The sequence below is a fragment of the Colobus angolensis genome, unplaced genomic scaffold (genome assembly GCF_000951035.1).
Source record: "Colobus angolensis palliatus isolate OR3802 unplaced genomic scaffold, Cang.pa_1.0 Scaffold141, whole genome shotgun sequence".
NCBI lineage: Eukaryota > Metazoa > Chordata > Mammalia > Primates > Cercopithecidae > Colobus > Colobus angolensis.
In genome coordinates this window covers 272,606-287,568 of record NW_012114500.1, presented here as the reverse complement: position 1 = coordinate 287,568, position 14,963 = coordinate 272,606, and the positions used below count along the sequence as shown (strand labels likewise).

The window sequence follows — 14,963 nt, the reverse complement described above, 5'->3', positions numbered from 1 at the left end:
AAGATAGGTAACTCTGACACTGTCTATTTGCTAATAATTAGGACAAGGAAGTGAAAAATGGTTTTTGAAATAACAGGCAAAAGACCAACTCAGATATTTTAACTATAATGAAAGCATTTCTGAAAACTATTTCTTGATATATCTTTAAATCAATTTACTCAAAAGGCCCAGGGTGAGTACCTTAAATTTTTATATTTATCCTGTGCTAACCATATCCAAAAACATCAGGAAAAGTAAAAAAATCAAAGACTATTCCACATGTATAAATCACACAATATCAAGACCTCAACTTAAAATAAATAACCTAAAATAAGAGAAAGTGAAAATTATACAACAGAATTTGTCATGTTAAAGAATAAAGGCTTCACTTTTCATTGGGATACCTAGGGCATATAGAAATCAATTCTTAGGAACTGTAATTTACCTAATAGCTAGTAAACCGACTAAACACTAGTTATGGAAATTATATGCTCCTGATGACTTACCTCTCAAGATGAACATAGTGTCGGGAAAGAACATTTTTAACCAAAACTATAGTCTTTGCAGTAGTCTCCGGGCCCATCAATCTGGAAAAATATAATTTTGCACGAAGAAAATATCCAATAGGCCACAGCCACTCCTAAAAAAGATTATTCAAAAGTAAAGACAAAAAAAACCCATAAATGTCTAAAAATTACTTGAAAAATAATTTAAACTGAAACTCAGAAGATAAATGAAATTCTTACAGGTCCTTGGTGATAATTGAAACCTTTCGCAAGATTGTAGTTGTCATTGTCTAATGCATTGTCATAAATTCCACAGTAAACCATATCACTGCAAAATGATTAAAATTTAAGTTAAATAAAAGATGATCAGATATTACATAGAAAGCATTGAAAAATTTCAATAACAAAGGTAAGAGAAATCAATTATTTTGTCTTCTAATCTACAGAATAAGCTCAGCATTAGTGCATTATCCATCTAACCTTAAATTAGTATATACTGAGTTCACAGGACTTTAATCATGTGTTAAAAATGATTAACAAATACTGGTTAATATAAAAACTGTAAAATATTCTGGTATCTTGCCTTAAAGAAGCTAGCCTGGTACTAAATATCGGTTGGTTTAAAGTCAATTATTTCCTAGGCCTCTAATATATTGAGACCTGTCTAATAATTGAAATATACATAGAATAATTTGAATTAGTAAAAATTAAAGACATGGTTTTATTAATTATAGATTGGAAAGGTGGTTTTTAAGCTTCTCCATAAAATTATTTTAAAATTAAAATTGGCCTATTATCAGGTTACAAACAGCAACTGAATATACATATTGCTTTATTATAATACATACAAGTTATAACACAGTTATCTATACTCCATTTGTTACTTTTCTTTTTTGGAGAGCTGGTCACAAGAGTAAGCGTTAATTGTGGGTTTTGGTGTGTGTGTGCGTTTGTGTGTGTGTTTTAATACAGTGTCTCATTCTGTCAAGCAGGCTGAAGTGCAGTGGTGCCATCATAGCTCACTATAGCCTTGATCTCCTGGCTCAACTGATACTCCTGCCTTAGCCTCCTGAGTAGCTAGGACTACAGGTGTACACAATCTCTCCTAGCTAATTTGTTTTTAATTTTTATTTTTGTAGAGATGGTATCTGTACAAAAATTTTTGCCCTGGCTAAAAAAAAAAAAAAAAAATTAGGGTTGATGTCAATGTATCTGGATTAAATATAATATCAACAACATTCTTAATACTTATATTCCAACTTACTCTGGATCTAAAGTTTTCATGCCAAGGGGACCAAGCAATTTTTTTTCTGCAATCTCCAAAGCTTTCCATGCTTTTTCTGTAGTAAAGAGCTCAGGGGCCTAGTGAATGCCAAAAACAAATGTATAAATTTTTAAGATCACAGAACAATTAGTTCCTACCCACAGAAACTATTCATAAACTTGAAAAAAATTACTTAAAATATAGTGAGGGTCAGAATTTGAGTGTAGATACCTAACCAGATCTAATCCTATAAGCCTAACTTAGAAGGACTGTTTTTGGCTGTAGAAGTTAGGATAGCTTTTAGAGGTGATTATTTCTCTGTGTCACCTCAAGAAAGTTACTCAGCTCCAAAAGGAAGTTTCCACAGGTACACTGAAGGCAGAACGCACTTTTATTTTAACCCCTTTGGAGACAGGGTCTCGCTCTGTCACCAGGCTGGAGTGCAGTGGCGAGATCAGAGCTCAGTGCAGCCTCAATCTCCTGGGATCAGGCGATTAGCCTTAGCCTCCTGAGCAGCTGGGACTACAGGCTAATATATTTTTTAAATTTTTGTGGAGATGAAGTCTCACTATGTTGCCCAGGCTGATCTTGAACTCCTGAGCTCAAGCAATCCTCCCACCTCAGCCTCCCAAAGCGTTGGAATTACAGGTGTGAGTCACTGAACCCAGATAGCACACACTTAAATGTATGTAATTCATTCTTCAGCAGGTTTGTAATAGGTTTCTTTAAGTACATCTGATACCCATTTTTTGCTTCTGGGGCCATAAATAAATACAGAACTTTTACTCGAATAGCATGAGTAAATTTACTTGAGATACAGCGAAAGAAGAGAGAAAGCATTGTTGACCAAGAGTATGCATTAATTTCAATGGTTAAATAAAATCAAGTGCACACTGAACCAAAGCTACCTTTGTGTACTTTTACACTTTTCATTCTACTATAATTTATAGTACTAGGTTTGGTACTCTTTTTGACAATGTGAAAACAGCTAGGCAGGCATAGAAGAACATATACCTTCTTTATTTTACTTCCTTATAGTTTATTTTTAGACTAGAGTATAGATTTACAAAAGGAGAGTCTAGAATTCTTTGCTAGACAAAACTAATTGCAGCAATGCAACAAAGAAAACAGAATGTTAATTGAAGCTATCCACTTTAGTTCACTAGTTCAGGGCTTTCCAACTAGTGTGCTGAGGCACTGGTTATAGCACAGGTGTGTAGGATACAGAGACCCTCAGCTTTCAGGGCAGCTGGGTGGGGCCTGAGGCTAACTGAAGTAGCTGGATCTAGCACAAGCATGTAGGTTACTCCATGTAGCCTATTGTGCTATACAAATATCATTTCCTTTTCTTTTTTTTTTTTTTTAATATGGAGGTGGGGCCTCATTATGATATCCAGGCTGGTCTCAAACTCCTGGGATCAAGTGATCCTCCTGCCTCAGTCCCCAAAATGGGATGACAGGTGTGAGCCACTGCATCTGGCCACACATATCATCTTCTACGTATGCTCTGAATGTGAAAAACTCTAGGAAGCACTTCATCAGTCATCATCCATTATTCTCTGTTCTTGGATACTGAATGTTACAGGTCAAAGGTGATATGCATAATACTTGATGAATTAGAAAAGACTATTTAAAACTAGCTAGTAAGCAATATACTACTTTTTAGCCATTAAGTGAATTTGAAAACAAATGGGAATAAGGAACTAAGCAAACGCTAGCACATCATTTTTTGAAATGTTTTTACAAACGGATCACCTACCACAACCATTGCTATGGTAAAATTAGGCCTGAGCTGATAGTCACACCAGGGACTTGAAGCTCCGTAACTATCTTTGTATATGCCACGTTTGTGAACCAGATTTGGATGCTTTTCATTTAAATCTGAAGGGTCTTCTGAAACATGAAATAGCTTTTCAAAGTTGTCTTGTATTTTTCTGTTCCACTCATCATATGAGACCTTTACAACCTTTCCTGAAAAATGACAAATGACATAAGACATGGTAGTTTTAATCATTCAAAACAATTCACACATCTAGTTACAGACAAATAGTAATATTTAGTTTATTTTTATCTACTACAATGCAATAAAGTATCCACTGTTGGAAAATGTGGCCAGACTGAATTGAGATGTGTTATAAACGTAAAATATAAGCTGGATTATGAAGATGTAGTACCACTAAAAAGAACGTAAAATAGCTTATGAATAATTTTATATTGATTACATGTTGAAACAATATTTTATATACATACACTGAGTTAAATAAAATGTCTGTTTTTTTTTTTTTTTTAAGACAGGGTCTGGCATTGTCCACCCAAGCTGGAGTGCAGTAGTATGAACTTGGCTCACTGCAACCTCTGCTTCCTGGGCTCAAGCCATCCTCCCACCTCAGCCTCTCAAGTAGCTGGGACTACAGGCTCACATAACCACACCCTGCTAATTTTTGTATTTCTTGTAGACTTGAGGTTTCATGTTGCCGAGGATGGTCTCAAACTCCTTAGCTCAAGTGATCTGCCTGCCTTGGCCTCCCAAAGTGTAGAGATTACAGGCATGAGCCACCGTACCTGGCTGATTTAATAAAATATCTTGTAACCAATTTAACCTGTTTCTTTTTACTTTTTAAAATGTTGGTACTATAAAATTTAAAATTATGTATGTGGTTCACATTATTTTGGACAGCACTATTCTAGAAACAGACATGTAAAGATTGCAAAATTGCTCACAGAAATGTAACTTGCTCACAGTCACATTGAGGAAAAAGACGAGCACAATAAAGGCAATAGCTATGCTGCTTTCTTATCTCAGTTCAAAGTTGCTAAAAATATGGTCCAACTAGAATTGTTACAATTTTTACACTAGTAAATTAATGAATATTCTTTCTTCTTAATTTTAAGGGTTTCCCGATATTAGCTGATTGAATCAAATGATTACATAGCTTGAGAATACGCATAGTACATTTGAAGGTTCTTTGTAAATAACCACCTTACCGTGTCTTTTTACTGTGACTTCATGATAAGGGAAAATATTTTTTTTGGATAATTCCAGCAACCAGCGAACAGCAGATTTACTCAGTCCCACAATTTCCACAGCAGACCCATCTCTAAAATTAAAAAACGTATTTTTATTCTCTAAGTTGGAGTCCTTTAAGTACTATTTAAAGGGCATTCAGTAAACAATTGTAATGAATCATATAACTAACATATTATGAAAACTATTAAAAAATCCTTACTCTATAGGAATGTGTACTATATCATGTAAACATTTTTCCCTCTCACTGTTTTGCCATTGTCTGTCATCCTCACATGTTTTTTAAAAATTCTATGATGTAGAATGGGAATTGTGGAATAAAAGAAGATGGAAGTTGGAAAAGGTAGGAGTAAGGAATCTGAATACTGGGATAAGGTACTAGAGAAAAGATAGCAAACATGAAAAATAGGGCTGGAGAAAATGAGGGAAGGCAGACACATTCATTTGAAAGCTCATTTTTAAGAAAAATAAAAGGGAAGTACAAGATCTAATGTACCAAAATAAATAATTTAAAAAAATTGGTAAAGCATGTAAAGATAGCAACTTATTTATTAATTATTTTTTGTAGAGATGGGGCCTCACTATGTTGCCCAAGCTGGTTTTGAACTCCTGGGTTCAAGCTATCCTTCCACCTCAACCTCCCAACCTCCCAAAGTGTTGAGATTACAGGCGTCAGCTACCACATCCAGTCCACAACTATTAAATTTTTTGGACAATTTTTACTGAAGATAAAACTTAGAATAAGAGGCCGAGTGCAGTGGCTCATTCCTGTAATCCCAGCACTTTGGGAGGCTGAGGCGGGTGGATCATTTAAGGTCAAAAGTTTGAGATCAGCCTGGCCAACATGGTGCAACCTTGTCTCCACTAACAATACAAAAATTAGCCTGTGTGGTAGTGAGCACCTATAGTCCCAGGTCCTTGGAAGGCTGAGACAGGAGAATTGCTTAAATCTGGGAGGCAGACAGCGTGGGCAACAGAGTGAGGCTCTCTTTCAAAAAAAAAAAAAAAAATTAGAATAAGAAATTAACTTCTCAGCTTAATACAGTATCAGAAGCTATTTTAATAGACATTACTTAATGGGTACAAAGTATGTTATTTGGGTGATAGTAATATCAAAAGCTATTTTAATAGCATCTGATGTTAAGCATTTGAAATCATAAAAACTTCTTAAATGACAAACACTAGGAAGAAAGATTTAAAAAATTAGGAGGAAAAAAGGTTCAGAAAGTGAAAGAATTTAATAAAAGATGGAACAACTGGTTGTTTTCCATGTTTGCAAAAGATGGCCATAATGAAATGTTTACATCAATAAGCAGTTCAGGTTACAAAAATGTCTTAACCACTGGGATGATGAATCAGAAATCTTTCCTTTGAGGTGCTTGTAGAGAATCAATCCACGAGCACTTACAGAAAAGAACAGAGTGTTACTTGATAACTTATATCAAGAGGATTGTGTGCATGGACAATGGGGAGATGAAGGGAGGAAGGCAGGGATATTTTGATTGACTAAATATAAAGAGTTCATAGTTAACAGAATAAAAGATTCCACAAGTATGTGCTTTTTTAAAAAAGGTATAATTACACAGCACTATAAAATTAACACTACCTTGGTGTGGCTGGGATTCCTGTGTTTCTAGCTCTGTCACTTTCTCCCATTTTATCCATCCATGTGCCACAATTGAAACGATTTCCTCCATAAACAAATCCTGTTTCTTCATCAACTCCTGCAGTTATATTAAAACCTAAAAAACAAAACATGTATAAAATAAAATTTTTATAAGTATTATATACAGTATATACAAATATTTTAAAACATTTACAAAATTTTAAATATAATAAACTAGGACAACCACTCTGAAGCTCAGTTTGGATATCTTATGATTTTGTATCCAGAATATACAAAGCACAAAGTTGGAGATATGCATATTCTACCACATAGGAATTTCATTTCTATATATATTCTAGAGAAACCCTTATTTATATGCACATGGAGATGTGTATGAGGATATTCACTGCCACATTGCTTGCATTCACAAAAAATAACTGCTCAATAGAGGAATGGATAAACACTGTAGTTTATTCATACAATGGGAAACCCTCTATACCATTTGAAATTAATGAACTGGATTTACATGTATCAAAATGGATGTCAGAGATAAATAATATATGTACACGGGCATAGAGTGTGGAATAATAGACACCAGAGACTCAGAAGGGTGAGATGAGAGTGACAGATGAGAAATTGCTTAATGGGTACAATGTACACTATTTGGGTGAAGGTTACACTAAAAGCCCAGACTTCACCCTTGCCCAATACATCCATGTAACAAAACTGCCCTTGTACCCCTTAAATTTATACAAAAAAGATAAATCTCCAAAACAAAATGGTTGAATAAAACAAGTTGCAAAAGGACACATATAGTGAGATAACTTTTTTGTAAAAGTTTAATCATAGATAATACTGGTATATCTAATATCTGTGTATAATTTCAAAACATAAATTGTTGATTATAGTACATATTATAGTACACTGAATATATGCTATGTAACATATAGCATAAGAATTTACACATACTCAAACACACATTAAGTACACAAAGTACAAAAACTTCTGGTATGAAAAAGGGGAGAAGACTCATTTTTCCCTGATCCTCCTCTCTTAAGTACAATGAAAATCCCTGAGCGTAATACAGTGGACTATCATAAGAGGACTCTTAAAGTGTAAAGAGGAAGGCAGATTGGCTAGGAACCTCAAGACTTGAGGAATGTCATAGTGGTGAGTTCCCTGGGTTTTTTTTTTTTTCTTTTTTTTTAATTCTCCATATTAAAAAAGTCTAGGTGAGATGTTGCCTTGGAAAAGCAACCTGTAACCTTCAACAGGTAATGACAAAAAGTTCCAAGAAAACCCAATTGATTCTAGCCAAAGGAAAAGGAAAGAGGGACCCTAACCAGACAGAAACCTTCATGACAACATCCGCCCTATGCCAGCAAATACCATGGATGTCCTTTCTCCCTGGAATGTCAGTGGAGACTGAGTGGAAGCCTGGACTCCTATTCCCTACCTGGGGGTAGCAGATGGCTCAAGGCAGTACTCCCCTTCCTCAGCAGCGTGGTACCCACCGACACCACGAGGGGAATCTGGGGAGTCTAAACTTTCACTCCCAACCTAGTAGCAGTAGGTGGCCTTGGGGCAGCAGCAGGCAGCCCAGGGTGTTTCCCACCCCTGCTGCATGATGTTAGCACAAACTGGGTGGGGAGTATAGACTTCTACCCCCGGTGGGAGCAGGTCGTAAGGGACAGTACTCCCCTCTCCTGACAGCACTCCCCTCTCCTGACAGCATGCTGTCAGCAGAGACTGAGTGGAGAGTCTGGATTTCTATGCCCTGCCCAGCAGTGATGGGGTGCCCCTCACACTCCAACTAGAGATTTCAGGGAAGATCTGAAGAGGAGGAAGCTGCAAAAACGATGCTTTAAAGTTGTATAGGAAGGCCTGGGCAGACTCTGACCAATCTACATGTGAAACAGATGAGAATTAACACACCCAAAGATTAGAGAAGTAAACTACATAGTGTGGAATTCCACTCAGGTTTCCTGAGTGGCCTCCTGATAGCCCATGAATGAAGTAGACCAGAATAACCTTGCTAAATATTAAATTGTCATTGAAACCATAGCCCACAAGAGTGGGCCAGAAGCTGCATACTAAACTTAAATAACAGCTACTTGGTAAAATGAAAGATTTCATAGGATCTAGTGTCCTATAACATAATATTCAAAGGTCTAGGAAAACATGAAAAACTACTTGTCAGGCCAAGAATCAGGAAAATCGCAACCTGAATGACAAAAGGCAATTAACAGGTGACAACACTGAGGTGACTCAGATGTTGGAAAGATCTGACAGAAAAGCTTAAGGGAGGTATCATAAAAATACTCCAAAAAGTATGATGCTTTGTAGAAATAGAAAACTCCATCTTAAAATAAATATGGAATTTCCAGGGACCTTGAATAGCCAAAACAATCTAGAAAAAGAACAAAGTTAGAAGACTCATGCTTCCTCATTTCAAAACTTACTACAAAGCTACACTAACCAAAACAGTGTGGTTCTGTCATAAAGACAGACACAGAGGCCTATGGAACAGAGAACCCAGAAATAAACCCTGTATTTACAGTCAAATATTTTTTTGACAAGGGTGCCAAGACCTTCAGTGGGGAAGGGACAGTTGTGTTTTTTTTTTCTGGCAAACAGAGCTGAGTAAACTGGATATTCACATGCAAAAAAATGGATTTAATATCATATACAAAAATTAACTCAATATGGATCAAAGACTTAAACATAAGAGCTAAAACTACAAAATTCTTAGACAAAAATGTATGGCAAAAGCTTCATGACATTGAATTTGATGAGGCTTTTTTGCATATGATACAATAGGCACAGGTAACAAAAGTAGAAAAATTGGACTTAAAATCAGAAACTTTTGTTTATCAAAGGATACTTTTAAGACAGTGAATAGACAACCCACAATATGGGAGAAAATATTTGCAAACCATATTTAATAAGTGTTTCATACCCAGAATATACAAAGCACCCTGCACCTCCATAACAAAAGAACTCAATTTATTCCCTAAATTTCAAAGGATGTGAATAGACATTTCTCCAAAGATGTATGTATGCCTATAAGCACATGAAGAGATGCTCAACATCACTAAGAAATCATTAAGGAAATGCAAATCAAAACCATGAGATACCACCTCATAGCCATTAGGATGGCTACTAGTGGGAAAAAACAAACAAACAAACAAAAACAGAAAAAAACAAGTATTGGTGAGGATACAGAGGAACGGAAGCCTGTTTACTATCAGTAAGAGTGTAAAATGGCACAGCCACTGTGGAAGACAATATGATAGTTCCTCAAAAAGGTCAACAAACAATTATCATATGATCCAGCAAGTTCTCTTCTAGCTATACACCCAAAAGAATTGAAAGCAAGGACTCAAACAGATATTTGTACACCAATGTTCACAGCAGCATTATTCCCAATGGCCAAAAGGTGGAAACAACCCAAATGTCCATTGACAGATGAATGGAAACACAAAATGTGGTATATACATACAATGGAATATGTTAAAAAGGAATGAAATTCTCATATGTATGATAAGGGGTTAATATCCAGAATATACAAGAAACTTTTCTACAAGTCAATAACCAAAAAGCCAAAAACCAATTAAAAAATGGGCAAAGCGCTTGAATAGACAATTCTCCAAAGAAGACCCATAATCCGCAAACAAACATATAAAAAGATGCTTAACACTTCTAATCATTAGGGAAATGCAAATCAAAACCAGAATGAGATATCACCTTATACCCATTAGGATGGTCACTATCAAAAGAACAGAAAATACCAGGTGTTAGCAAGGATGCAGAGAAATTCGAATGGTTGTAGGAATGTAAATGTTGCAGCCATTATGGAGAATATTACAGAAGTTTCTCAAAAATAAAAATATAATTAACATACGATCCAGCATTCCACTTTGGGTATATATACATAAAAACAAAAGCAGGATATTGAAGAGATATTTGCATACGCATGTTAACTGCAGCATTATTCACAAGAGCCAAGAGATGGAAACAATAAAATGCCCATTGACAATGAATGAATAAAGAAAATGTATGCACACAATGGAATATTATGCACCTTGAAAAAGAAGGGAATCCTGTCACATGCTATGAGATGGATGGACCTTGGCATTATGCTAAGAGAAAAAAATCAGTCACAAAAGAACAAATACTGCATGATTTCATTCATATGAAGTATCTAAAGTAGTCAGAATCATAGGGACAGAAAGTAGAAAGGTTGTTACTAAGGCATGGGAAGAGTGGGGATGGAGGAGGAAGAACTAGTGTTTCATGAGTGTAGAGTTTGTTTTGCAAGGTAAAAAAGTTCTAGAGGTCTGTTCCACAACAATGTTAATATACTTAACACTACTGAATTGTACACTTGAAAATGGCTAAGGTAAATTTAATGTTATGTGTTTTTTATCACAAAAAGGACAAAAAAAAAGGAATAAAATTCTGACATCTGCTACAACATGGCTGAACTTCAAAAGAATTATGCTAAGTATGTACAACTCTTATTTATTGATAAAAATATAATTATGCTAAGTGAAATAAGCCAGGCACAAAAGGGCAAAGACTGTATGATTCCACTTATATGAGGTTCCCAGGATAATTGAATTTATAGAGACAGAAAGTAGGATAGTGGTTCCAGGGGCTGGGGAAGGAGATAATGAGGAGTTACTGTTTCAATTAGGAATGATGACAAAGTTCTGGAGATGGACAGTGATGATGGTTTCACAACAATGTGACTGTACTTAAAGTCACTGAACTGTACACTTAAAATGGCTAAAACTAACTATCATGGTAAAATGGTAAATATACATTATGTCTATTTTACCACAATAAAAAAAAACCAGTAGTAAAAACAACAACAACACAAAAAAACAGCACTCCAATCATACAATTATAAAATGGACAAAAGAGATTGGGAACAGTGGCTCATGCCTATAATCCCAGCACTTTGGGAAGCCAAGGCAGGGGGATTGCTTGAGGTGAGGAATTCAAGACAAGCCTGGGGAACATAGGGAGACCCCCATCTCTACAAAACAATTAAAAAAAGAAATCAGCCAGGTTCAGTGGTGCACACGTGTAGTCTCAGCTACTTGGCAGTCTGAGGCAGGCGGACTGCTTAAACCCAGGAATTAGAGGTTGAGTGAGGTATGATTCTACCACTACCATCCAGTTTTGGTGACAGAGTGGGAACCTGTCTCTGAAAAATAATAAAGAAAGAGACAATGTGCAAAATACGTGAACTGACATTTCAGCAAAGAGGGAAGATGGATGGCAAATGAGCACATGAAAAGATATTCCACACTTTTAGCCATTAGGGAAATGCAAATGTCCAGCCTGGCCAAAACATGGCGAAACCTCATCTCTACTAAAACAACAACAACAACAACAACAACAACAACAACAACGACAACAACAAAGAATACAAAAAATTAGCTAGGCGTGGTGGCATGTGCCTGTAGTCCAGCTACTCCGGAGGCTGAGGTACAAGAATCGTTTGAACTCAGGAGGTGGAGATTGCAGTGAGCTGAGATTGTGCCACTGCACTCCAGCTCGGGGACGGAGCGAGACTCCATCTCAGACCGCCCCCAACCCACCACACACAGTTGGTAGTGGTCTATGAAGCTATCAGAACAGCTTAAAAGAAAGGGGTACCACCATTTATTAAAATAGTAAAACACTCTGGAAAATAGTTTGGCCATTTCTTCTAAAACAAAACATATACTTATTATATGAACCAATTCCATTCTTGGACATTTATCCCAGAAAAAATGAAAACCTATGTGTCCCACAAAACCTTGTACATGAATATTCATAGTAGCTTTACTTGTATTAGCCAAAACATGAAAACAACCCAAAAGCCCTTCAATGGATGAATGGTTTGGATGAATGGTTAAATAAATACTGGTATATGCATAAAAGAAAATACCACTCAGCAATAAAAAGGAATAAACTATTGATAAATGCAACAACTCGAATGGATCTTAAGGGCATTATGCACAGTGAAAAAAATCAGTCTCAAAAGGTTATATAGTATATGGTTTCATTCATATAACATTCTCAAAATGACAAAACTATAGAGTTGCAGAACAGATTAGTAGCTGCCAGAGACCAGGGTTGGGGGTGGAGTGGTTAGGTGTGACCATCAAAGGGTACACAAAGATCTTTATGGTGACGGACCAGTTCTGTATCTTGATTATGGCAGTGGCAACATGAAGCTATATATGGGGTCAAATTGCATGGATCTGTATGCATACACATACAGACACATATGAATGTAAAAACTGGTAAAAGTTGAAAACATACTGATGTCAATCTCCTGATTTTGATACTGTACTGGGTGAAGAGTTCATGGCATACTATGTATCATTTTTTCAACTTCTTATGAGTCTAATCTTTCAAAATTATAAAGTTTAAAAAACCCACATGAACATAAAACAATGCATGTTTTACAAAATAAATATGCAATAAACCATTGGAATGACTAAGGGGAATGGGGAATAAAATGAAATAAATTACTATTAGCCTTGCATTAACAGCAATGATAGTGTGCCATGAGATGAGGAACATTATGAACTCAAGAGAAGTTAGAAAAGCATATTTATTTTAATACCATATACAAACAAACCTTTTTACAAAAAGTATTTTATAAGTGCCTAGGCTCTTGAGACAGACCATGAGTAAAGTCTACCTCTAACATTTAGTAGCTATGTGACTCTGGGCAAGCTACTCTGCTTCAGTCTTCATTTAGTAAAAAATGAAAACAGTATCACTCATTCCCAATGTTTTGGCGAGTGTTAAATGGTAATAACATAGGTAAAGTAGTTACCACAATGTCTAGCACATAGTAAGCATGCAGTTCAGTTCATGGTGATTATTACAGTTATAAATGAAACCACCAAAATTATCTTTCAAATTGGCTGACAAAAGATGTAAAATTTTATCTTTCCTCTAGAAACTAAAAACTTGGTGAGATCAGGAACTATGTTAATCTTTTTCATCATTATACTGTGAGGTTTGGCTTACAAATAAATATTTATTAAGTGAACAATTACAAGGTTTAATTTCATCATCGTGATAAATTTGTACTATTTTAGTTAAAGTTCTGTACCTTCATCCTTCATGTTTCGATCTATCTTGGGACCAGCATTCCTTTCTCGGAACTGTATGCCTTGCATGTGTCTTTGCATTGCTTCCTGTATGACTTCAAACAATGGCTGATCCTGTTTGAGACATAATTGGATGTTACCTCTGTTTGAAATTACATTTTTCTTATTTTCCCCCAAATCTGACAACTGAAGTAATGTGAAAATACATAGTTTCATTTGGAGTGAGAAATAGAAATTGGGTGAGGCCAGGGAAGAAGCAGCTCCTATAAACCAAATAATACAGATGAGCATACAAATATTTAACATTAGTAGTTTTGACTATTCATGTCTGTGACATAAAATAATCTGTTGATAGACAAAAATGAATCTAGGGAGCTTGTACAGTTTCTATTAGAGAGATCTGTTCAGCTAATAAATGAACCTAGCTTGTTATCCAGCATCTGAATTTTAAATTGGCATTGCTATTCTTGCTCATCTGCATACATAGGCAATGGGGATAAATTATGTGCTAAAGGGGAACTCTCAAATTTGAAGATCCATAATGACTTTGGAAAATACCCCAGTGAATGTAAAGAATTCATAAGTCATTTTCTTTACCCATATAAACAATAAACGTGATCCTCAGGATGACATTTGGGAAAATATACAATTATATTTTAAAAAATAAGGTAAAGAATATTAAATAGAAGCAAAATGTTTAGAGTCCTTGTTTATTATGTTTCATTTTAAAGACTCTGAATAAAACCAAAACTCTATAATATAAAAATTCTACTAGTAATTATAAAAATTACAAAGCTGTGAATAAATATTTTTGGATAAACTGTGAGAAAACAAATAGTTATGTGTAAAATAATTACCTGCCTGATAGCATGAACTTATATTCATTGTAATGGAAATATCAGTCGATAACAGAGGACAAATAAAAAAAAATTTTGGACAAATGTTCTTTGAGTATTTCATGATATAAATAAATATCATGAGGACACAAATATATGCTAGCCCTGAAGTAGCTTACACAGCTACTATCCCCTCCCCACCCCCCAGTCATATATACCAAACTATTCATATAAAGGCATATCAGAAGTGGCAAAAGCATAGCACTATTGTCCATTCTTGATTGGGGAAAAAAATCACTCAAAAATGTCTATCCATTCTTCACTGTTCATAAGATAATCTTTAAGCTCCCTGGATTGGTAGTCAAGGCTCTCCATAACCTGGCTCACCCTTTCCATAATCTCTTACTACCCTGCAGATATAGTACACAAAAAGCCAAACCAGATTGACTTTTTTACAAAAAGTATTTTATAAGAGCCTAGGCTCTTATAAAAACACGATAAGTACTATGTCCCCTAAACTGTGCTTCAATCCACTATGCAACTTCATTATTCCTTTCCTCTTTTTTTTTTTTTTTTTTTTTTAAGAGACTAGGCTCTTATAAAAACACGATAAGTACTATGTC

The 14,963-nt window shown here is 35.4% G+C and overlaps 1 protein-coding gene across 1 annotated transcript in view; it reads right to left on the bottom strand.

Annotated features, from left to right (window-relative positions):
• Window positions 1-14,963, bottom strand: part of AGL (amylo-alpha-1, 6-glucosidase, 4-alpha-glucanotransferase) — a 71,568-nt gene that overhangs the window by 6,837 nt on the left and 49,768 nt on the right. The window contains exons 26-32 of the mRNA XM_011935226.1: window positions 13,507-13,690; window positions 6,381-6,516; window positions 4,735-4,847; window positions 3,509-3,720; window positions 1,750-1,847; window positions 726-813; window positions 486-619 (exon numbers count right to left, since the gene is read on the bottom strand). Of these exons, the coding sequence (XP_011790616.1) occupies window positions 486-619; window positions 726-813; window positions 1,750-1,847; window positions 3,509-3,720; window positions 4,735-4,847; window positions 6,381-6,516; window positions 13,507-13,690 (965 nt within the window). The remainder of the gene's footprint in view (window positions 1-485; window positions 620-725; window positions 814-1,749; window positions 1,848-3,508; window positions 3,721-4,734; window positions 4,848-6,380; window positions 6,517-13,506; window positions 13,691-14,963) is intronic.